Raw genomic sequence first — 25,131 nt, 5'->3', positions numbered from 1 at the left:
CCTCCTCCTCCTTCTTCTTCTTCTTCTTTTTTTTGAAGATTTTATTTATTTATCTGACAGACAGAGATCACAAGTAGACAGAGAGGCAGGGGGAAGCAGGCTCCCTGCTGAGCAGAGAGCCTGATGCAGGGCTCGATTCCAGGACCCTGGGATCATGACCTGAGCTGAAGGCAGAGACTAACCCACTGAGCCACTCAGGCACCCCAGGGCAACAAGGCTTCTTTTTCTAGAATGTAGAATAATGGTATTCTTATATCATGATACAGGATAGATCTGAAACAAGTTTGAGCCCACCCCCCAATCCTACTTAACATGAGTATACTTTTTTCCCTCTATGCTATTGCATGTTCACGATAGTTATGATCCATTAAACCGACTTCATGATCCACTAAGTTGTCATGGCCCATAATCCAAAAACGTGAAGAATTTCTCTGTTATGTGGGGTCATTTCAAATGGCCATGTTTTAAGGATTCTAAAGCAGTGCTTAGACCCACCTGAAACACTAGATAAATGAAGATGGCTTTGTCCCCTGGCTAGAGTCTGATTCAACCAGTAAGGAGCAAGCAACAGTCATTGTGAAGACTCTCTAAGTAATTCTAACATGGGGCCAGGATTGGGATCCATTGCTCTAGTGTAGAGCCACTAAAAAGAAAACCTACCAGATCCTTTATTGTAGTACACTTGTCCCAAGAATCTCTCCCAGCAAAGTTATTCTGCATAATGCAAATTTGTCCCTCCATAGCTTGTTTATATCGGTTTGCCACATTCAGTACAGGATGATCTTGCAAGTACTTTACAATCTCTGTTTTTCCACTTGAGCAGCAGAATCCCTAAAGGCCAGGAGGCCTGAGCACTTGGCCTCCTGCCTTGGACACAATGTAGAGGCAGGCCTGGGTTATGATACAGCTGTCTCTGCTCTGTGTGGCCTTTCCCCTAGTAAGCTCGGTTTCCATGAACAGAAACTAGATGCCTGAAAGCTGACACATGGAAAGTGCCTGCTGGTCTACAGCAGTGACCCTTCACCTACTAAACTTCCCCTTGTTGACTCTACTGCCAGCCGGAACAGCCAAGGCTGTGGGTGTGGGACTGACCTTTTACCCACTTAGCCCTGCAGAGGCCCAGCATCTGCAAACGTCTGCAGGATGGGCTGTATTTCTTCCTTCCAACACAATGTTGATGAAGAATCACTTGCTTTTTATTTCTTAAACAGGAAGTGGGACTATAAGTTAGGGCTGTTAGCATGAGAAAACAATCCTTTCGTTCCAATACACAGTGCATTCGGAGGTGTCTGTTTGTTGCCAGAGGCGGTGGGGGCACCCTACTGTACAAGGGCTGAAAGAAAGAATACAGAAGGGGTTCCCTCACACCTTTGTTCTCTGGACTCAAAGAGGACTCGTGAAACACAGCCCGGCCCCTTTCTTCAGTCAAGAACATAAACATGTCACCCAAACTCGGCACTGCTGGATGTCCACATTTAGTTTTCAAAAGACTGAAAGCAGAAAGGAATGTGTGTTTGTGTGGTTACTGTGAAAGCTAAAGATAGTGTAGTTTTCTTTCTGGCAAAGTCTAACGGATGCTCTAATATGAAGGACACCAGGAAAAAAAAAAATCAACATTCTTGAAGAAACAAGCTGTTGAGTTTCCAGCATCTTTTTTTAAAAATCTAAATTCAATTAGCCAATCTATTATACATCAGTAGTCTCAGATGTAGGGTTCAATAATTCATCAGTTGTGTATAACCCTCAGTGCTTATCACATCACGTGCCCTCCTTAATGCCCATCACCCAGTTACCCCGGCCCTTCACCCATCTCCCTTCTGCAACCCTCAGTGTGTTTCCCAGAGTGTCTCATGGTTGGTCTCCCTCTCTGATGACTTCCCATTCTGTTTTCCCTCCCTCCCCCTACGGTCCTCTGCCCTGTTTCTTATATTCCACATATGAGTGAAACCATATGAACATTGTCTTTCTCTGATTGACTTATTTCGCTCTGCATAACATCTTCCAGTTCCTTTTGGTTTGTTTTTGAACTCAGTTTTATACAATCGCTTCATTTGGGCCAGAAGGAATATGCATTCTTCGTTCTAAAGAGTCAGAAAGGCTAATGTAAAAAAATCTGAAATTTCCCAAGCTGCAGAAGAGTGTGGCAAAGATTCTCTTTTAAACTAAGATTGAGAACTCCCATTTTCTACTAGCTATGTGTCCTAGGTGACTTAATGACTCTCCTGCCTTGGTTTTTCCTCTGCAAGAGAAAGTGCTGGATTAACGAAGGATTTTCATGCTTGTAGTTGACAGTTTTACTCAGGGGCAGTTTTTCCAAGTGGAAAGGGGACTTTGGAGGCAGGGGTCCTGTTGCAGGCCAAAAAGTGGAGACGGTTTAGACCTGGAATAATAAGGCGTTACACCTTCCAAATCTGATGCCCTGATTTGCTGATGTCTAGAGAGCTATGTTGAGAAGAATCCTGAGCCAAACCAGACCTAACAGGAAAGGATGTTATGATCTGTTGGTGGTGGGGTCAGCCACGGTTGGAGACGGAAGAACTTATACAACATGCACTTGCTTAAACTAGTATTTTCAAGCAAAGAAAAATTTAGTGTGACATCTGGTTATCTATCCTTTTATTGCTAAGCATTATTAAAAAGAAAACCACAAGTCAAAAATGGTATCACTTTGACTGAGTTCCCAAACTGGGGCTTAATATCTGACCTAATTGTAGTTTCGTCTTTCCCAGAAATGCACTCTTAACTAGTTGGTCAGGAATTTTCCCTCTAGTGCTGGGGGGGGGGTCAGCCACTTGGACTCTCTTCATCTCTACCCACCTTCCCCAAAGTGGAGGAGGTGATCTGCATGATAAGGTCCCTTGCTTTTCCTCTAAGGGAAAATGGCCTCCGTCGAACAATCCTTTTTCTTTGCTAGTAACGTTCTTGTCCCACCCTTTTTCTATAAAACCTTACCATTCTGTATGACCCTTCAGAGCTTCCCTCTACTTGTTAGATCAGATGCTGCCCAGTTCATGAATGGTTTAGTCAAGCTTAATAGGTCTACAAAATTTACTCAGCTGAATTTTGTTTTTTAGCAGCATATAGACATACAATGCGTTGCATATACTAATAGGCCAGTACCCAGGAATTGACTGAACTAACCAGTCAGCAAGGAATGTGTGTATAACTGACTAAATTTTCTCATTTTCTTCTTCTTTTTTTTTAATTTGACAGACACAGCGAGAGAGGAAACACAAGCAGCAGGAGAGGGAGAGGGGGAAGCAGACTCCCAGCAGAGCAGGGAGCCCGATGAGGGGCTCCATCCCAGGACTCTGGGATCACAACCTGAGCTGAAGGCAGACATGTAACAACTGAACCACCCAGGCACCCCTTAAATTTTCTCATTTTCAAGTGGATATTCAGTGAGATGTTGACATGCTTTTGATCATACCCCCTGCACTGGGTTAAGCAAAGAAGTAACAAAAGAGGAAGCGACCTCTAAGATTTGTCTTCCAGATGACTTGGTGCCTGATTTGTGCTCCTTTTATTATCCGGAACACCAGGAAAGCCTGCCTGAGACAGCCAGTCAGTTCTACACAAACCAAGGCTGGACTTTAGTTTTCATTGTTAGCGTTTTGGTTTTCCAAATAAGAAATTCCTGTTTGGACACCATGTGGGGGTGAGGGGCCGGGAGGGGGGTGAGGGTTCAAAGGAGAAGAAAAGTCTTATTTGGTGATAGTCTCAGGAAACTTGGGCAATGATCAGCAATCAGAGAAAAGGAACAAGCCACAGGCTTGGAAGTAAAGTTTCAGCCGACAGTAGCTCCGACAGTAGCTCCGTGTCAGTCCACAGAAGGCAATAGCAGGGACAATAAGGGGCTAAGAGCTGATTATGGGCTCCTCAGGCCTGGAGTCTCCTGGCCTCTTGGTATGCCCAAGGGGGTTAGAGTAGAAGGCAGGAGAGCACTAATCCAATTCCCTGTCCTTATTCTGCCTTCCAATTCGGTTCAAAAGCTTATTCTGAATGGATACATGCCAAATTCGTTTGCCTATTCTTTAGCTATATTGACTGTCATTTCAACTTTTGAAATAACCTTAATTTTTCCTATAATCAAGAAGTAACACAAGTTTCATTGCTAACATTTGGAAAAGCCCAAGAAAAGCCAATGGAAATACTGATACATCTAACTGACCCGCCCTCCCCCATAACTGCTACGGACATTCTGGGATATTTTCTTTTATTCATGTTTATACATATAATATTAAAAATATTAACCATGTATGTTTTCCACTAACATTTCTTATTAGTCCATGACCCCTTCTCTCATTTGGGCAGCTGAACCTTGATTCATAAATGGAAGCCAAAAATACTTACATATATTTGGGAGATTTGCTTTATTGAAGAATTATGATATATGGGGTTTTTTTTTGTTTTTTCCCCTCAAATACATAAAATCCTATGTATGGTTTCTGTGATCCATCACTATTCCTCTCTTAAGTTTCATTTGAATCTTCAACAAATCAGTGTCTGCATAATATAGTACCTGGAACTATATTAATCTGCTTGAGAAAACACACTCTGTGCAGCAAGGCAGGACCACCACTCCATTGGTTTATAACAGTCTATAGTCATTCTCAGGGAATTACCCAGTTTCCACAGATGAATTCAGTGGAGACATGAAGAGAACCAATACACTTGAAATACTTATAATGATGGAGATAATCTCAAATCATTCCTAGCAGGATACCGTATTGGTCTGTATTTGCTACCTTGGTCAGGGGCACTTTCAGAGGTTTATACTTGGCCTTCCGCACTATGACAGCTCTGTAACCCCACAGGCCATGAACCTCATGTGGAATTTTTCCAAATGCCATTTGCCAAGTTTGTAAATCCCAGTTATATATGCATTCAAGGACCAGTGGAATGACCTCTATATCTGCCCAGGGCAGGACCCCTCTCCTGTGAAATGTTTACTCTGGAGCTCCCAGCTGGGTTGACTGGGGGACGGTCAGTGAAAGACTAATAGGAAAGAAGCAATACTGGGTAGGGAAAGCTTGGAAACTGTGTGGCATCTACGACATCTGTGGAAGGAAAGGGGGCATAGAAAGCAGAATTGACCTGGGACAGACTCACCCTGAAATGCAAATGTGACAAAGCCGTAGCCACCCAGAAGAGGTCCTGGGAGCAAAGAATTCCTTAACAGAGTCCCACATAGAGGAGAGATGGCCAGCCCCAAATGCTTGTCCATCATTGGGGATGGACGGGAAGAGCGGGGCCTCAGTTCAAACACTGCACAGATCGAAAAACTGCTGCAGATGGCCTCTGTCAGCCGATGGCCTCCTGCTGCCGACTGCACGTAACTTAGTGCACGGGTACGTCATGTATTTCTATCCATTCCCTCATGAGTACACATGTTGTTTTCACAGTTTTGTTGTTGTTGTTCTTGCAGGCAATATTGCCACGAACACTTTTGTACAGTGTATCTGTACAGTATATCTGTACAAGATACTGTATCTTGCACACTATCTCTGCATTCTCTGTTGGTAAAACAGAGTGGAATGACTAAAACACCTGGTAACTATCCTTACAATTTTTGCAAATTCTGCCAATTGCCTTCCAAAAAAAATTGCCAATTATACGCTCCCACAAATAATATAGGAGAATGTTTATTTCCCCAGGATTTGCCAATATGAGATGTTATTAGCCTTTGTCGTTATTTGCCAGCTGACGGAACTATGATGTGGTGTTATCTTACTACTTTTTATTTTCCTGCTTCACTCATTCAAGCATATTTCCATATGTTCATTATACATTTGTTTTTCTTCTTTGGTTAATTTTTAATTTCCTTCGCTCACCTTCCCTTTTTGGTTTTCAACACCAACATCAGACACAATTAAGAAATTTCTGGGTGGGGAGAAATAATGCTCAGCCTGTATTCTGAAGCAAAAATTCTTCTTGTCTTCCCACAAGTCAAGATGTATTAGCTTCAGGATTCACCTGTTTTTTGATAACATTGAAGCTATAGGTGCCAAAAAAGAAAAATGAACTTTTTGTTTTGGCCTTGGTTCAATGAGGGAAGAATTTTCGCCTTTATAAGTGTAAGGAAGCAAGAATGAAACCAAAGCCTTCTTCAGAAGGAAGTTTTGTGCACAGAAAAAAAAAGTGATCTAGAACTGTGGGATAGTAGGAGAGGAGAGCCTCGTGGAAAGAAACAGGCAAGAGGCTCACCCATCTATCTTCACTTCTCACCAATGGCTGAACAACCTTGAGTTTGCACCTTCCCCTCCCCAGGAACCACCACCGTGACTACTTCCCCAGTGGTTTCTCATTAACTCAGTGTTCCCAAATAAACGCATCATTTGTGTTCCCCCTCTTTAGTCAACCTACCCTTTCCTCCTCACTCTTTGATTTCCCTGCTTCTATTAATGAAATCACCCCCTCCCAATAATACAGGCTTATAACATCACAGAACTTTTAGTTTTCATTCTTCCTTCTCAGATTTGACAAGACCTGGAGAGCCCACCAGAGTAAAATGGTTCCTTACATTCTCTCTCCCATTGCCATAGCACCTTTCCTTTTTTTGTGTGCCTTTGAACTTCTTTTCAATCTTTAAAACTCAGATGACCTGTCATTGCCTCGAAGGGAGTCTTCCTTGACCACCCTGCCCCCCACACACCTTATAGATACCACATTATTTTTTTCTTTAGATTATTCACAGGTTTTTCTCCTGTCCTTGAAGGCAGCAACTATGCTTTTTTCATCTTTATATCCCCAGCACTAATCATGGTATCTGGTACATAATGGATGTTCAATGAAGTTTTATTGCACTGAATTGTTTAACTGCTACAAAATTTGAGCTCCAATAGTTCCATGTTCATATCAGCATTTAAGGTTTTTTATGATATAATCCTAAGCTCCCATCTCCTTCTTCCTTGGGTACTCCAGATGGCAGCTGTCCCAATCTAGTCATCATTTCTCCACTATATCTCTAGCTCCTATGTTTGTGCTTCTGCTTAGGCTTAGACATCCTTCCTCACTGTCTACCAATAACTTTCCCAAATCTTGCTCCTGTTTCTCAAGTCATCCCCAAAACCAGTTATCAGAGGAGGCATTTCCTGATTCCCAACAGAGCCCTTCCTTCAAACACCCCTGAGCTCCATTACTATCACCATCAACATCACACACTGACCGAATCTGTTTTTAATATGTACTTAATTGTATTTTTTGCTCTGAAGATTAAATGAAAGTCCCATGAATAAAAAAAATTTTTTTTTTAATTAGCCATTGTTGGGGCGCCTGGAGGGTCAGTGGGTTAAAGCCTTTGCCTTCGGCTCAGGTCATGATCCCAGGATCCTGGGATAGAGCCCTGCCTCAGGCTCTCTGCTCAGCGGAGAGCCTGCTTCCTCCTCTCTCTCTCTCTGCCTGCCTCTCTGCCTACTTGTGATTTCTGTCAAATAAGTAAAAATTTAAAAAAAAAATTAGCCATTGTTTTCCATCACCCACTGTTAGTCTGAGATTCTTGAAAGAAGATGTTTTTACACCAACCAAAGCATCTAGTTCAGCTCCTGGCACCTACTAGCCTCTAAAAATACCAATTATAAGAAATATCACAGACCAAATGGTGATTTAGGCCTTGCTTTCCCCAATCTCCTCACCAATATGTTTTCCCTCATACTCCCTTCTCATTGCCAAAACAAGGCTGCTCAATCACCTGTAATTATCACTTCCTCAGAGAGACCTTCCTTGCCTGCCAAATCTAAGGTAGCTCCAGGCCATTATCTATAATCCCTCAAAGAGAAAACATCATGACTATTTTGTTCCCTGCTGAAACAGATATTTCTTAACTAATCATTTGTCTCTTACATATTTTGTAAAAAGTTTCAAGTCTGCTGCTAATTTTTTAAAATATTCCACATATATATTCTATTACACACATATACACATATATCTATATCTATATATATAGAGAGAGAGAGATATTTGGCAACACACACACACATACGCTCTCTTCCTTCCATCATGGCTTTTGAAATTCTCTCTCTCTCTCTCCATATATATAAACATGTATATATATATACATGCACACACATTATATATATATACATATATACACAAATATATATATTTAATGCTCCCTTCCAATATATACCTAGAGGTTAAAAAGTTGAAAAGCCATCTTTTTAAAGGTCTTGAAGCATTTTGTCAAATTGGACATCTTTAGCCCTCCAACAAAAGTGTCACTTGCATTCTTAAAGTTCTCCCAATGACCTTATGTGACCAGGTTCTGCTAGGCCAGCTGGACAGAATTAACTTGGTGCTAGCTAAGCATACTCTTAAAAATTTCAGGAATCAGGAGCATAAAGTAGGGGTGCTGTGTTCAGCACTGTGTACACTCCTCCCTGCTCATTAGCACCAAATATTTGATAGTCCTCTCATGATTTACCTTTACTTGAATGAATGCACAAATTTGTCCATATCCATTGCACCCACATGCTAATTTTCTTTGCTTTATTTCTGTAGAGACTGGATAACCTCCAAGATCTGTGGTCAGCTGGAGAACAAGTGCCACTATCTTTCCAGGTCACTCTCTAATTGTGGTAATACATAGTAACTTAGCCAACTGTGTAAACAACTTTACCTGGCTATTCCGGTCCATTTATCACAAATGTTGCCAATTATAACAGTTTCCATCATAGAGAAATGACATAGAAGAATGCAATGCACTGTGAGGGTAATCTGGTAAATATTATTGGATAGGATGACATGGAGACAAATTTTGGTGACCTCAGTACACACTTAGCACCGAGCCATTTCTGTGAGCATCATATGACTTCCCCTGATCTTTAGTCATCCTGCAACATGTAGGAAAACAGTGCTGGGTGACCCAGGAGAGCACTGGGTGCAGCTTTCCTAAACTACACCTGCCTGTAATACATCATTTTCCCTGGCCTTTCCTCTGCAAATTAAAAAGTGTAATTCTTTATAATATACATTTTTGCCTCGTCCAGATCCCACAGACGTGGAAAGAAAAACAAATACATTCTTTTATTTCTGTTCTTAAAATGTAATCTAGGCAGGGGAAAGTGGGGTGGATTTTTACCTTAAATTTTTCTTGCTTTGTCAGAGAGAGTTTTATTTCATTGTTTGACTTCTTGTACACATTTTTTGTTTTGTTTCGCTCTTCTTTTTTCTTTTATTTGTTTTTTTTTTGTTTTTTTTTTTGTTTTTTTTTTTTTTGTTTTGCTTGATCAAGCTATGCAAATATGTAATAAAGAATTCAGAGTACAAAAACACAAATCCTAGGGGGACCTGAGTGGCTCACTCAGTTGATCATCCAACTCTTAATTTCAGCTCAGGTCAGGGGTGGTGGGATCAAGGTCGACATCTAGCTTTGACCTTCTGGAGCCTGCTTAAGATTCTCTCTCTCTCTCTCTCCCTCTGCCCCTCGTCCCCACTAGTGCACACACTTTCCTTCTCTCACTCAAAACAATTTTTTATATATTATGTATATGAAAATCATGGTGGTATCAAATCCTATCTCCAAGTGTAGATGCAATTTAGAGCTTCCCCCTCGTTTCCACAACTGTTTAAGCTTAAGTAGTGTTAAAGCAGGGTAGGAGTAACGAGGATACACCCGGCTTGGTCCCCACCCTGATTGTTTCCACCGGAGGGGATTCAGAGAGGTCAATACAATAATATGAATAGCTATAATACCATGTCCTAAGTGGCAAAGGCAATATTAGAAGAAGATTGGAGGAGAGGCTATCAGGAAAGACCTCTTGCAGAAGGCTGCGCTAGACATTTAAGAGCTGAAAAGAATGTCTTGGACAAATATTTGGATTAAGGACATTCTACACAGGAGGTCAGAGTGAATAAAATCTCTGATGGTAGAAGGCGGCGAGTTAAACTCGACAAATTGACCCCTTTATAACTTAGTTTTTAATTAACAGAGTTAAACCTCATGAAGAGACGGCCTTCCTGGAGAAACCCAAAAACTGATGGCCCTGTATGGCCACCAGGAAAAAGTAAATATATTTTGGGAAGTTACCGAAGCCTTAGTGTCGACAGAAGGAACTTCCAGTTCCCAAGCAGTACAGATCGCTCCTGGAGAAAACACCAGAACCCGTCCTCAGGCTATTTATTTCCCTCACTGTCCGCTGGCACAGGGGCTCACTTTTGAACGCCGCTGATTGGCTACTGTAAAAGCCCGCTCTGAGCAAGAGCCAATGACATCCCGGAGCTCAGATTCTTGGAAATAGTTTCTGGTCAGGAATGCGTGACATTGAGACAGCTTCTCGCTTGTAAACAAGGACGAGTCTGGGCGGGCCCCCAGCCCACGCGGTCCCGGACTCCTGTCCCAGCGGCTGATCTTAAGCCTACATACCTCCAGATGCCCGCTTCACCTTCCACCTTTCCCCTTACTCCTCACAGTCCCGGGCACTGGTGCCAGATCTCTCCCCCGACAGGACCCCGCGCCCGGGGGGCGGGGCCCAAAGTTCTTTATCTGAGCTGATTGGCGCGGCCCCAGCTCTGGACGCGTCTCCAAGTCCCAGTGACTCCTCCCCCTTTGGAGCTGGGGGGAGCGTGCGGGGAAACAAATAAAACCACGGGAGGCGGCCGGGGGTGGCCAGACGGGAACTTGAAGTCTCCAGCCACTCGCTGCTCCTTACACTCACTGCCGGCCTCCTCCCCTCGGAAGCACCCCAGGATCTCAGCCCAGGCAGGGTGCACGAGCCAGCCTACCTGCCCTTCCTGCCCAGACGCGCACCGCCCCAGCTCGGTCCCAGGTTCTGCTTTCCTGAGCCTTCGTCCCCTAAGCCAGCCCCTGCGCTAGCCAGGCCGGGTGGGCATCAAGATGAAGGCGGTCCGCTTCGTGATGCGCAGCGCCGGCTCGCTGAGCAGCGCCGGCCTGGTGCCCCGCGAGGTCGAGCATTTTTCACGCTACAGCCCGTCCCCGCTGTCCATAAAGCAACTCCTGGACTTTGGTGAGCTGGGAAGTAGGGCCGGGTGGGGGCGCTGGGGTTGGGAAGTTTCCTTAACTTTCAGCCCCGGAGCTCATTGCTTAAAATAGCTGGAGTCTGTTATCCGGCTGAACCTTGGAGCCTCGACGCCAGTGCACCTTGCCCTTTCCTAGATCTGCCTTATTTCTGACAGTTTGTGCCTACAGCTCAGGGCCACTTGCTCACCTGCGGATGCTGGATGGTTTGAGCTCATCTTTCTATCCACAGCTTCCAGTCAAGATACTTTTTACTTTGCGCCAGTATTTCGCAGTGATTTAAAAAACTTTATCCCTCTCCTTCACAGCAGAATACTTTGGGGGGAGGATTCTTAATGTTATGAAGTGGCCTCAAATTAATTAAGATTTTCTCCCTTAGCCACCTGCCACCTGTTTACGGGGTATATACATCTGTCTGCATTGCTAACAGATTTCTTTGTCTCTTTACCATTATGGTTTTCCATATATTTGCATTACTGCCAAAAATGTTTACAAGCTTTCTGCAGTGTTTTTTTAAAAAATATTTTATTTATTTATTTGACAGAGAGAGAGAGAGAGAGAGATCACAAGTAGGCAGAGAACTAGACAGAGAGAGAGAGATAGGAAGCAGGCTCCCTGCTGAGAAGAGAGCCCCATCCATACCAGGACCCTGAGATCATGACCTGACCTGAAGGCAGAGGCTTAACCCACTGAGCCACCCAGGCGCTGCTCTGCTGCGCTCTTATAAGGAATATTTCAAGGATTTAAATGTGGTATTATCTACCACTAATGTGGAAACATCATGACTCCTACCCACCCTTTTATTTCTCTACTCCAATTTCATATCTAGAACTCTCTGTACGATGTTGTGGGGTTGACATTGTGCTGTCGACTGAGCTATAGGATATTCTGACTTCATGGAAGTGAATCCTCTTCCAAAAAAAGAAAGCAATAATCCTCATATTGGTCTTTTTCTTTTCTTTTCTTTTCTTTTTTAAGAAAGTAGAGAAAAAGACAATGAAAAATGAGATACTTCTTACTTTAAACAGTAATCCAACTGCAGGTGAAACTCTAATTTTATGATTTGTGTGTGGGTTCAATATTGGGGAGTTAATGCTATTCAAATGTATCATTTAGAGCTACTTTTTCCCCAAAACTAAATAAAGGTTATTTATTACAGGTTCAGAAAATGCATGTGAAAGAACTTCTTTTGCATTTTTGAGGCAAGAATTGCCTGTGAGACTAGCCAATATCCTGAAGGAAATTGATATCCTCCCTGATCGATTAGTCAATACCTCTTCAGTGCAATTAGTTAAAAGCTGGTAAGTGGTGAACCATTCCGAAACAGTATCTATTTTTAAGACAAGTATTTGTATAGGAATTCTTATAATATAATAGCATCATAATTGGAAAACGAGAGGCCTGAAACTAAGTATTTTGAAGAATGTCAAGATGTTTTTGTAATTTATGTATTTATTTATTTATTTTTAAGATTTTCTTTATTTATTTGACAGATCACAAGTAGGCAGAGAGACAGAGGGAAGCAGGCTCCCTGCCGAGCAAAGAGCCTGATATGGGGCTCAATCCCAGAACTCTGGGAGTCATGTCCTGAGCGGAAGGCAGTGGCTTTAACCCACTGAGCCACCCAGGTGCCCCTGTTTTTGTAATTTAGTGTGAGTTGTCATAAGGACAGTTATAAGCTATGAACAGACATTTTCCCTGAAAAAGTACATACTTTTCACAATATAACTGTATTTTGAATAATAAAAGACAGAGTTTGATATGGCACACAGAATCCTATCCTAGAAATAAACAGAAGGACGGCTATTTAGAGGATCTAATCTTTGTTACTTACAAACTAATTAACAGCAGGCTTTGGGTTCAAATCCTGTCTCTACCTCTAACCGGTTGTGGAATTCATCGCAAGTATCTTAAATTCTTTATGCCTCAGTTCCCCCATCTGTTACTGAGGAAAATAAAGTATATGCTTCAACAGTTTACGTGAATGAAATTAAACGGGATAATCCATAAAAAAAGGTACTTAAAACAGTACCTGGCACACAGTCACCACTTAATAATTGTCAGTTATTATCATCGCATTTTACAGATAAGGATTTTGAGGCTTGGAGAGGGTAGATCACCCAACAGAACAAATTTTCAGAGAATGGAACCAGTATATGCACTAATGCGGATATATACCAGAGCCTCACCCTAATTCACTGACTACACAGCTTTACTAATTTAAGAAATCTCTATATATTATAATATTATAAATGTATATTATATGATTGTGTATATTATATAAGTATTATATTTATAATATATCAATAAATATATCTATAAATATAAAATAAGCATTATATTTATAATAATTAAATATAAATATATACTATAAATATAAATAAGTATTATACTTACATAAATATAAGTATTATATATTATAAATAAATATATATAGATTATTAAACAATTACTATGTGAAACACATCATCCATAATATTTACTGATGCTTTCATGACTTTTACTCACCTATGAGTGAATATAGCAGGAAAAATATGAAGCCTTCCTTATAAAGTTCTTTTCTAAATGCTATAAAAAAAGAAAACACTTGCCAGATAAAACAAAAAGCTGACTACTGATCTGGAATGATTGAAGCAATATCAATTTTAAGTTAGAAAGTTGAGTGTTAATGTAGTAGCTTTGTTTGTTGTTGATGTTGTTTGGTTTTTTATTAAGATACAGTGTTTTCCAGATGTCATGAAGGAAAGTTTTAATTTTAAACATAATACTTTCTCTTTTGCAACCATTTTGAGATGATTTAGCTACTTGTATCTGACTGTTCAAGTTTAAAACTTAAAGCACGACTGTCCCTTTACAGGTATATCCAGAGCCTGATGGATTTGGTGGAGTTCCATGAGAAAAGCCCAGAGGACCAGAAAGTATTGTCAGAGTAAGTTCTATGCATTTGAATATTTGTCTAAAACTTTGACTATTTCCAGACATAGTTCTAAGATTTTTTTTTTTTTGGACATAAATTAAAGGAGTTACACTCTGAATAACAAATAGCCTCTCCCTTACAAATGACAAGTTTTGACTTGCTGGTTTTTTAAAAGTGAAGAGGAATGATGGCATTGAAAATGATGCTGAGTCTGAGCAAGTGCAGGGAACTTTTTATTTTTGAGGAAATCTATTTTTACTATAAATTCAGTCAGATGATTAGATTCACAGGTGGATTTACTATTACATAATATTAATATATGTCATTGTTACTGGAGATTGAACATTATCTTTCAGAGTAACTGATCGTTTCTGGCTATAAGAATAGGAAAGAAGAATCTTTTTATAAATCCGAGAAGAAATCTTGAGGGTTTTTTTCCACAGTGGCCTTCTAGAATTCTCTTTAATAGTAATTATCTTTTAATTATTATTTTTTAAAGAGAAGGCTTAATGAATTCCCAGAATGAATTCACCAGTTAGAAAGCCTATATTTTTACATTAAGCTAGAAGGAAAAAAAAAATCTGTTTGTGATACTATCTTTTCTATTGTAGTCGAATCTGTAAGTGAGAACCTTACATTTTATCATTTGATTTCTTTAGATGGGTACTTAAAAAAGTTTTAGCCTTCTTTGGGGTAGTCTAAGACACATAAGTGAAGGAAACTTATTTGAATTTTCAGTAACTGTAAATGTGTTTTGGCTTAGTTTTGTAGATACTCTCATCAAAGTTCGAAATAGACACCACAATGTAGTTCCGACCATGGCACAAGGAATCATAGAATATAAAGATGGCTGTACAGTTGACCCAGTCACCAATCAAAATCTTCAGTATTTCTTGGATCGATTTTACATGAACCGTATTTCTACCCGGATGCTGATGAACCAGCATAGTAAGTTAGCTCATTGTGGCCATGACCTACTGAGAAGGGTATGGAATATAAGCCATACCCCAACCAAATGTTTCATTATTCAGGGGCTCACGTTCTTTTTCAACAATCATGATTATACTGATTTTTATAACAACATCTTTTGTTTTTATTTTTCAACAGTTCTTCTATTTAGTGACTCACAGACAGGAAACCCAACTCACATTGGAAGCATTGATCCAAACTGCGATGTGGCAGCCGTGGTCCAAGGTAATCTCTAGATTTCTGCATTTCCCTTATTGAAAATATACGCTATGGAATTGACATATCTCTGGTTGAAGTGAGTTTGTGAATAACTTTATATTCGGAGTGTTACATTTATATTTTTATAAATACTGTCATGGAGGTCCTTTGCTTTTGAGAGCCAGAGGTTTAAAATTCATTAATAAAATTATAAAAATTCAAACATTACTGGTTAATGTGCCATATTCTTATATATTGTATCCAATATCTGAATTGTGCGTATTCCTATTGCCACAGCTATAACTTCAACACTATCTTCATTTTTTCTTCAATAAAGTATTAAAGGTTTTTTTTTTCATATATAGAAACCTGTACTCTCAATGAATATTCTAGACTAAGGGTAATACATGCATTGAAGATCATGTGAAAATTTTACTTGGCATAAATTCGTTTCATCATTATGAAAAAAACCTTCTATTTCAGATGCCTTTGAGTGTTCAAAGATGCTTTGTGACCAGTATTATTTAACATCTCCAGAATTAAAGCTCACACAAGTAAATGGTAAGCTACAAATAAACCATATTTTAATCTATGGGAAAGTCACTGTTCTCCCAGTATGATTTACTTCTTGTAAATACAAAGCAACTTTTGTGTTCCTTTTCTCCCTTCTGAAATTCTCTAGAATTTGTACACTTCTCTTTTGAAGCCAAAGTTCTCTTCATCTCAGTTGGAAAGCTCCAATTGAGTATATTCAGTTGTTAATGTTGATTCATAAAACGGAATGGTTTGAACAAATAATTTAAAATTTAAAGTAGCAACCTAGTTTCAGTATCTTAGATCAAAGAAAGAGAGCTTATTGCAAAATATGGGAGTCAGGGAGGCCAGAAATAGGAGGAACCAATTGGTAATGGAAATATCCTCCTGGAGAAGTTACTCATCAGACCTAGAAACAAAAATACTTTAAATTGTACTGTAAGAAATAAGCCAGTCATGGACAAATACTGTGTGGTCCCACTTACCTGAAGTATGTAAAATAGTTAAATTCAGAGAGGCAGAAAGTAGAAGGGTGGTTGCCAGAAGCTGGGGGCTGGGGTAGAGGGGAGTTGCTATTTAATGAGTATAAAATTTCAGTTATGCAAGATGAATAAGTTCTAGGAATCCACGGAACAACATTATGCCTACAATTAACAATACTATATTGTATACTTAGGTAGTTAAGAAGGTAGATCTCATGTTAAAAGTTCTTTTAGGGGCGCCTGGGTGGCTCAGTGGGTTAAGCCGCTGCCTTCGGCTCAGGTCATGATCTCGGGGTCCTGGGATCGAGTCCCGCATCGGGCTCTCTGCTCGGCAGGGAGCCTGCTTCCTCCTCTCTCTCTCTCTCTCTGCCTGCCTCTCTGCCTACTTGTGATCTCTCTCTGTCAAATAAATAAATAAAATATTTAAAAAAAAAATAAATAAAAGTTCTTTTAAAAAGGTTTTCAAATTACCAAAAAAATTAAGTGCACTATAAGTGTACACCACTCTTTTGAAAGCAGAGCATAACTCAGTGGCTTCAGCTCTAGGGTACCTGAGAAGAGAGGGTCTTCCCACACTGAAGTGATAATATAACGAATGCAGGGCACCGTTTTTATTGTATCCTGTAGTGCTTCTCAGAGCAAGACAGTTAAAATTAAGTTGCTCACATTTAAAGTACCCCAACTCTAACTCATGGATTGGGTTATATGGACATGTAATTGATTGCTAAATTAAAAATAGGAATACAAATAAAGGTTGAAAAATATCTCTAAGCATTAACAGCATTGTTGCATAATATGTGTAGATAAACTGCTTGAACTGTTTGATAAAATAAAGAGGGAATTGTGCCAGGCCTTCTGTTTTCTGATTCAAACTTGGCCAGGGCCTGGGACACCAAAGAATAATACTTTGATTTTTCTTCTCAAACAGTATTAAGAGGTTTTTGTTTCTCTGTTTTCTTTTGCCTCTCAGTAAAATGTAAGTATATTTAGCCTGTAAGATTTAATGTTTGGGTGATATAAAGGAAGAATAATCAAATGTGTTATTTTCCCATAAAATATGAAAATTTTAGTTAACATTAATTTTAGTATTATACTGTGGCTATGTGAATTTTTTTCTTTCTTAAAATGGTGATTTTAACTCTGAAATAGTACAGTCTGAAAGTTTTGAAAGCAGAAACAAATAGTTCACATGACCTAATTTAGAGCACTCTTGTCATGCACTTCATCTGACCTCATACATTTGTAGAGAAATGCAGAAATTAATGATAGAGCACAAGGCAGCACTGTGATAGCATTTTGAAAATAAGCCAGCTGTGTTCACTGTTTAAGAGGGAAGTTCTAGGACAGATCCTAGAAGGTTCTAAGGTAGTACAGGAAGATGGGGGATATTCTAATCTTGGGAGTAAGGAGTCTCTATTAATCAAATAGATACAGAAGTTTGTCTTCCTGAAATACTTGTTCACCAGTTCTAAATGAGTTTTAATTTTTTTCTAGGAAAATCTCCAGGCGAACCAATTCACATTGTTTATGTACCTTCTCACCTTCATCATATGCTCTTTGAACTATTCAAGGTATGACACTTCCAAATAATTGCAATCTTGTTTTGTTTTTAATTCCCTGGTTACCTTTTTATTTCCTTTATTGTTTCCCACTGAGTGGGAGCCTCACTATCTTCTCCCAAACATGCTTCAGGGCTCCGAACAGAAAGGAGCCGCAGTTAATGTTTGAAAGGGACCCCGCCGTTCAGCAGAGCCTCCACACGTACTGGAGAACACATGATAGGACTCACGATGTCTTTGTGCTCCCTGTTCTTATTATTTTTTCAAGTGTCCAACAAAGCACTAGTCATACATGCAATTGTTAAGGAAGGTCGGCGGTGGGGGCAGTCAGTTCCCTCCATGATCGACTTTAATGTACCTATGAATCATCTGGGGTTTCCTTGAAATTCTGATTCAGTGGCACTAGGCTGGGGCCTGGGGTTTAGAATTTGTAATAAGCTGACGGGTGATGCACACTTTCCATTGCAAGATGATAGGACAGTGCTTCTCAGACTTCGGTATGCATTGGAATCACCTGGAGGTCTTCCTTCTTTCTTTCTTTTTTTTTTTTGAAGATTTTATTTGTTATTTGACAGAGAGACAGTGAGAGAGGGAACACAAGCAGGGGGAGTGGGAGAGGGAGAAGCAGGCTTCCCTCCCAGCAGGGAGCCCCCATGGGGGCGGGGCTCGATCCCAGGACTCTGAGATCATGATCTGAGCTGAAGGCAGACGCTTAACAACTGAGCCCCCAGACGTCCCTGGAGGGCTTCTTTAAACATAGATTCTTAGGCACTGGTCCAGAGATTCTGATTCTGTACATCTGAGAATTTGCATTTCTAACAGGCTCACCAAGGATGTGAATGTTACTGGTCTGAGGTAGCCAGGTACCAAGAATCAAATCCTGTCCTGGGTTCTAAGACAAAGCTAAAACTTTATTTACACCAAAAAAAAAAAAAAGAAAGAAAAGAAAAAAACACCCTAAGCTTTATGATGCTTTCCATGAATCTCCTGGACTCCTTGAGGAGGAAGCCTTAAAAAAAGTGAAATTTGCCTCTAATTCTGACATAGCTTTTCTCAGAATTTATTGTTTCTTACTTTATTCTAATGTTAGTGTAATGAGGTATTGATTGTACCTCAGACATTCTGATCTATTTTCTTTTACTTCAGCTAATGATTAGAACTTAGTATTATATAGAGGGGCACCTGGGTGGCTTAGTGGGTTAAGGTCTCTGCCTTCGGCTCAGGTCATGATCCCAGGGTCCTGGGATCAAGTCCCGCATTCCATCGGGCTCTCTGCTCTTCGGGGGCCTGCTTCCCCCTCTCTGTCTGCCTGCCTCTCTGCTTACTTGTGATCCCTGTCTGTCATATGAATAAATAAAATCTTTTTTAAAAAATTTTAAAAATTACAAAAAAGAACTCAGTATTATATAGAAACCAGAAAACAGATAATGTACCACAAGGAGGATAGAGAGGAAAATGGGTGACATAAACCAAAACTTAATCTGTATGAGACCTATCCAGTTGTCTGCAAACTTGTTTGAGTTTCTTCTCTGTTAAAGGACACAAGATACTTTTTGCCTTGATTTCATTCATTTTTAAATTGAATGGTCCAGCTCTTAGAGTTGTTTTGCCATCATTGGTAAAAGTTAAGATGATAATCAAATGCAAATTGAAATTTAATTTAGAATTATTTACTATCCTTTTAAATAGTAACAACCTTTCCCAGCAAGTTTTATAAAAGCCAATAAATTGGTTCAATGATTCACTGTTCATTTGTTATGTAATAGTCTTTGGTGCTTGGATGTAAAATGTAATGGAAAGACAGAAAAGAGAGAGCCAGGAAATGGACTATAAAAACCAATTTCTACATTTAAATTAAGCTTACAAATAAGAACTTGACAGCTAGCAGAATTGTTTTTCCATTAGACATTACTCCCAGGAGCTATATTACATGGTAAATGAATATTTTTCATTATATATCCTGCATGACACATTCATAAATGGCTATTTACAGAGCTGTTTTACTACTAACTTAAAAAAAAAATAGGAACTTTGAATTACCCTCTGTGCCGCTTTTATTTTAAACATAAAAAACAGTTATTTATTGTTTCTCATTCTTCTGCCATTGAATTCCTTATGGTTTTGATTTCTTTAGAATGCAATGAGGGCAACCGTGGAACACCAGGAAAACTGGCCTTCCCTTACGCCAATTGAAGTGACTGTGGTCTTGGGAAAAGAAGATCTGACAATCAAGGTAACCATTTTCTGTTGTTCGTTGGAGTCTCTCTCTCTCTCTCTCTCTTTTTTAAAGATTTTATTTATTTGACACATAATAAATAAAAAAATAAAATCTTTTAAAAAAGATCACAAGTAGGCCGGGAGGTAGGGTTGGGGGAGAAGCAGGCTCCCTGCTGAGCAGAGAGCCTGATGTGGGGCTCAATCCGGATCGTGGCCCCAGCCGAAGGCAGAGGCTTTAACCCACTGAGCCACCCAGGTGTACCTGGAGTCTCTCTTGAGAGAACGGAAAAGTGTCAATAATAGTAAAGTGATCTGCTTTGAGCAGCAGATCAAAGTCTATGGTGTACATAGACCATAATGACCTTTTTAAATAAAGGAAAAACTTTTTTAGATGGACAAATGCATCTTGTTTTTCACGCGAAGCTTTGGTTTGTTTGTTTAAGATTTCGGACAGAGGAGGTGGCGTTCCCCTGAGGATCATTGACCGTCTCTTTAGTTATACGTACTCTACCGCACCGACCCCCGTGATGGATAATTCCCGCAATGCTCCTCTGGTAAGACCAGTTACACGGCTACATTCATCCCAGCCACCTAGTCCGAAATGCAGAGCAAGGATTACAAGGAAGTATTTAGGCAAGTTAGTCAATTTAGTTAAATTCGGCATGGGGGATAGGAGAAAGCAGGAGAAATCAAGCTGAAGAAGGTGAAACAATTTACCGGAGGTCTCTGATTGGAAGCAGAAATCACTTACCTTGGCTCTAGAACATCAGTAGCAAGGAGGCTAATAACTCTTGCCTATGTTTTGCGTTTCCACGAGTATGTCCTCTTCTTTGCCAATAATTGATCTTTTCCCTCTAGGCTGGTTTTGGTTACGGCTTGCCAATTTCTCGTCTCTATGCCAAGTACTTTCAAGGAGATCTGAATCTCTACTCTATGTCGGGATATGGAACCGACGCCATCATCTACTTAAAGGTATCCTTTCAATTCAGTAGAAACAATCATATTTCTATTTTTGTAAAGACTTCATGTGTTTGTTTGTTTGAGAGAGGGAGAGATGGGGAAGGGGCAGAAGGGGAGAGGAAGAGCTCAAGTGGACTCCTCAGTGAGGGTGAAGCCCGGGACTTCGCCTCATGAGTCCGAGATCAGGACCTGAGCTGAAATCAAGAGTCGGACGCTTTCGCCAGGTGGCTCAGATGATTAAACATCTGCCTTTGAAAAAAAATAATAGGGGCACCTGGGTGGCTCAGTGGGTTAAAGCCACTGCCTTCGGCTCAGGTCATGACTCCCAGAGTTCTAGGATCGAGCCCCATATCAGGCTCTTTGCTCAGCAGGGCCTCCTTCCCTCTGTCTCTCTGCCTACTTGTGATTTCTGTCTGTCAAATAAATAAATAAAATCTTTTAAAATAATAATAATAATAATAAACATCTACCTTTGGCTCAGGTTATGATCCCAGAGTCCTGAGATCGAGTCCCTCATCAGGCTTCCCTCCCTCTCTGCCTGCCTGCCTCTCTCTCTGTCTCTCTCTGTCTCTCTCTCTCTCTCTGTCTCTCATGAGTAAATAAATAAAATCTTTAAAAAAAAAAAAAAAAGAGTCAGACGCCCCACTGACTAAGCCACCCCGGTGCCTCAAAACAATATTTCTGAAAGCAATGTTGCTCTTAAGGTCCTGAGTTCCACGCTCCACAGTGTGAATACCTCAAACTGAGTTAATGCAAATAACAACCACATGTCATTTTATTTTCTGTTTGGTATGTGTAGATTTACTCATTAGTATTTAATATGGTAACTTACCAGTTAGAAGTGGGACCTGGCTACCTGCTTTAAGTGAAGCAAAATTTTTTCTCAAGAAGCATATTAATCTCCAAGTGAGGACATCCTCATATGAATTTCTTAAACCAATGCCTTTTGGCATCTGTGAGAATAGCTGTGCCTTTGTTTTACTTAAACTCATGGGAAATATATGCTAATAATGTTCCAGCCGAGAAAACAGCTGATACCAAGATACTCAAGACCTTAAGTTGACCTTATTAGAAATCCAGGGAAGAAAAGCTAACTGCTCACGAGCTGTTACTGGGATGTCTGGCATTTCCTGATTAAACTTTAAAACTTGGCACTTGTTTTTTCTATTTCTGATAAAGCCTCGGTGTATTCGTTAAGGTCACTGTCCTGATTTGTTCATTGTTTTCCAGCAGTTTTGACTGAAAATGTATTTACAGATATTAGTAACTAAAACATTAAACTTGTGGGTTCCCATTTTGTGCCAGGGAATTATGTGCTGAGAGGCCTTTGACTGTCTGAAGTAGTTACTGTATTCATTTCTTAAATGAGAAGTCTTCAAAGTACTGGGAAAGATTAAGAGATGATAGAGTTATAGTATCAGATTTTAATAAATTAATAGTATCAGATTAGGACTCTTCATCACAGATACAAAAGAAAAGTTTTTGTAAAGAAATAATAGCTTTGCTATTCAGTTCTATCACATCAGCAATATCCGAACAAGGGACAGGTGTAAATATTGGAGACAAATTCTGTTCCCCAATTTATAACTATGTATATATTATTTTGGCACCTAGAGGATGGAAATAATATTTACTTTTTTCGTTTTCTTTTATACCCTGCCCAGCAGACTGTGAGCTATGGTGTGCTCTTACTAACTGAATCAACTAAAGGAATGTATTTGAATGTTTGAACACTTACCTCTGGATTTATTTTGAATAATCACTTCGTGGTACAAATTGTGCCACGAATAATTTCTTTGAGTTTACTTTTCTTTCCCTTCTTCTTTTAGGCTTTATCTTCAGAATCCGTAGAAAAACTCCCAGTCTTTAACAAATCAGCCTTCAAACACTATCAGATGAGCATCGAGGCTGACGACTGGTGTATCCCAAGCAAGGAACCAAAGAACTTGGCAAAGGAGAAAGTGGCTCTGTGAAGAGAGTCGCTCGGGACACTTTACGGGATCAAAGTGGGTCTACGCCAGTGCTGCTTCCGGAATGCTTGCGTGTGAGCTCTCGTTTCCTCAGAAACAAAAGCACAAAACCCCGCTGATCAGAACAGTGGGGCAAAGAGGAACAAAGCCTGTTTCTCAGACCTAGGATAGTGTAACGTAGGCGTTATTCTTTCAGCCTGGCCCGACATACGAGCTTATATCAAATCCTGAAGCAGGAAAGGCCTCAGTTTGCCCTGTCTTTGTCAACAAGGATGGGAATGCAAGCAAAGTGGCGATAGAAGCTGGCACTTGCAGTAGACTGCTATTTTAGGCCTGCTGTTGATGGCATAAGATGTTGGTATTTATTGCATATCAGGTGTCACTATGCCAATATTTCCCTGCCATCAAAGGGTTGGGGCTTAGTTTACTCTAAGTCATTAGAAATGTATGTAACGGTACTTTTCCTGCGTTTCTATGTTCTCTGGGGAGGAAAAGCTGGTGACTAAGTAACATTTACTTTGTATGTTATTTGAACGAAGAAGAATGAGTCGGAACACTTTATTCAAAGTTGCAGCCAAGGCATCCGGCCTGTGTAGAAATTCAGAAGAAAGCCTCTTCTGATAAATACTGTGTCTTCATTAGGCTGCTCTCCTGTTCACATTTCATGTCATAAGTGAACACTTATTGCAGGTGCCTGCCTAGTCTTGGGTGAGTTTTAAAATAGGCACTGAATTCAGGATGTTGGTGGTTGGAGGGGAAGAAGAATTGCCAAAGTGATAACAAAATTATCTCTCGCCTTGCTTTGTTTATAAATGAGATGGTGGGTTGGAAAAACCAATGTTAGGGAAAGAAATCATGCATTCAGGACCTAACTCAGTAGGAGGGTCTGTTGTCTCCCCTGCAATGGTGGTAGTCCAATGATGTCATCCCCTTTCTAGGCTTAAAAAGGTATATTTTGGATATGTGTAATTATATTCTTTACACTCCTGCATTAACATGTCTGTATAAAAAACTCCTAATTATCAAATGGCTCAAGAACATTTGAATTTAAATACCTCTTGGGACAGTTTTAACAAATAGCCTGAGAGTAAGAGGTTTTCATGCCAGGAGGCTTTCATTTGGATCTTTGAGACTGAGGACTGATAACTGGAAGTTGTAACGCATATGGAACTTTGGGGGACTTCAAGTATAATAGGCAGGTGGACAGGCCTGTCTAGCACATAATTCTCACAGAATGAAGGACAGGAGGAAGGAAGGAAGGAAGGAAACAGAGGGCAGGCATCTTGCTTTTTCCCCTACAAAGTATTTCAAGAAATTGTCTATATTTTCATTAGATAAGTTACTGGCAAGAGGATGAATTGATGTTTCCCAGAACAGAATGGCTTTTTTAAATGGGTCTCTCACTTTTGCAACATAATAGGCTTTCATGAGATTAAATAAGCTCATCCGTATCCAACTGATGTGTCAACCAGGATATAGAAAAAAAAAAACCAAACTAGAATTTTCTGCATTGCAAAAGAATCAGTCCTCTTTGTATATGTTGAATTTAACATCTGTGTTTAATTTTGTTGTGACCTAGAATTGTGGTGCTTCTGGTCGTGGCCATAGAGGCCTCAAATGATTTGCTGCTTATGTCAGACTTTATCACGAGAAGTCCCAGAGAGTGACTTTTCTTGATGGTGGGACTCTGGCTCATGCATTTATCGATTACATAAAATTTCTTGCAATAGGTCATTTGACTTTTTACTGAGCTTAAACATTTTGCACGTATATACTTGTATTTACCAAAGATTTAAAGCAGTTGATTAAGGAATTAACCCCAACACTGTGAATTATCTTTAAAATATTAGAGAAGAAATGTTCATATCACAATAACAAACTGTAAATAGAATTCTGTAAGAGAGAAATTGTATTGGTATTTGTGAAATCTGCAGAAGTGCTTTAGGATTCTAGCAGATGGATACTGAATGTTCAGGCCCACTTAAGTTACTGATGTATAAACTGTGTTTTTGTCTCTATGTACAGAAAGATGTAATCATTTTTATAATAAATATTTTTATTATAACAGTAAACATCGTCTTTTGAAATTTGTTTCTCAAATAGATGGCAAAATACTAAGAAACATTTGAGGTAAAGATTTTCTTCATTTTGCACTCAAATCTAATTCATCTCTATATTGGGGATAGCCTTTTAAAAGTATTGAAAGCAACTTAAAATTTTGATTTTTAAACTAAAAGATAAGTACTTTATAGAAGTCCACAAATTTCTGATTGTCTTTTGCTTCTCATGTATGCCCCAGTTGCACATAATACATAGTGCGTTTATTACATGAATGCATTGAATATATTCA

The 25,131-nt window shown here is 39.8% G+C and overlaps 1 protein-coding gene across 1 annotated transcript; it reads left to right on the top strand.

Moving 5' to 3' along the window:
* Window positions 1-10,586: 10,586 nt before the first annotated feature.
* PDK4 (pyruvate dehydrogenase kinase 4) lies at window positions 10,587-24,853 on the top strand. The gene is made up of 11 exons (XM_004767845.3): window positions 10,587-10,964; window positions 12,135-12,276; window positions 13,833-13,904; window positions 14,656-14,840; window positions 15,000-15,086; window positions 15,543-15,620; window positions 17,570-17,646; window positions 19,769-19,867; window positions 20,295-20,405; window positions 20,710-20,823; window positions 22,641-24,853. The coding sequence occupies exons 1-11, from the start codon at window positions 10,835-10,837 to the stop codon at window positions 22,782-22,784; spliced, it is 1,239 nt and encodes a 412-aa protein (XP_004767902.1). The 5' UTR covers window positions 10,587-10,834; the 3' UTR covers window positions 22,785-24,853.
* Window positions 24,854-25,131: the final 278 nt, after the last annotated feature.

This window comes from Mustela putorius, unplaced genomic scaffold (assembly GCF_011764305.1).
Source record: "Mustela putorius furo isolate JIRA1106 unplaced genomic scaffold, ASM1176430v1.1 tig00003845_pilon_pilon_pilon, whole genome shotgun sequence".
Lineage (NCBI taxonomy): Eukaryota > Metazoa > Chordata > Mammalia > Carnivora > Mustelidae > Mustela > Mustela putorius.
Note: the sequence above shows the minus strand (reverse complement) of the source record. Positions and strands in the feature narration are given on the sequence as shown.

Coding starts and splice junctions, on each gene's coding strand:
- PDK4 (XM_004767845.3), top strand. CDS start 10,835: ATGAAGGCGGTCCGCTTCGTGATGCGCAGCGCCGGCTCGCTGAGCAGC. Junction 15,621..17,569: donor AAAGCTCACACAAGTAAATG/GTAAGCTACAAA, acceptor ATTTTTTTCTAG/GAAAATCTCCAGGCGAACCA. Junction 20,824..22,640: donor ACGCCATCATCTACTTAAAG/GTATCCTTTCAA, acceptor TTCTTCTTTTAG/GCTTTATCTTCAGAATCCGT.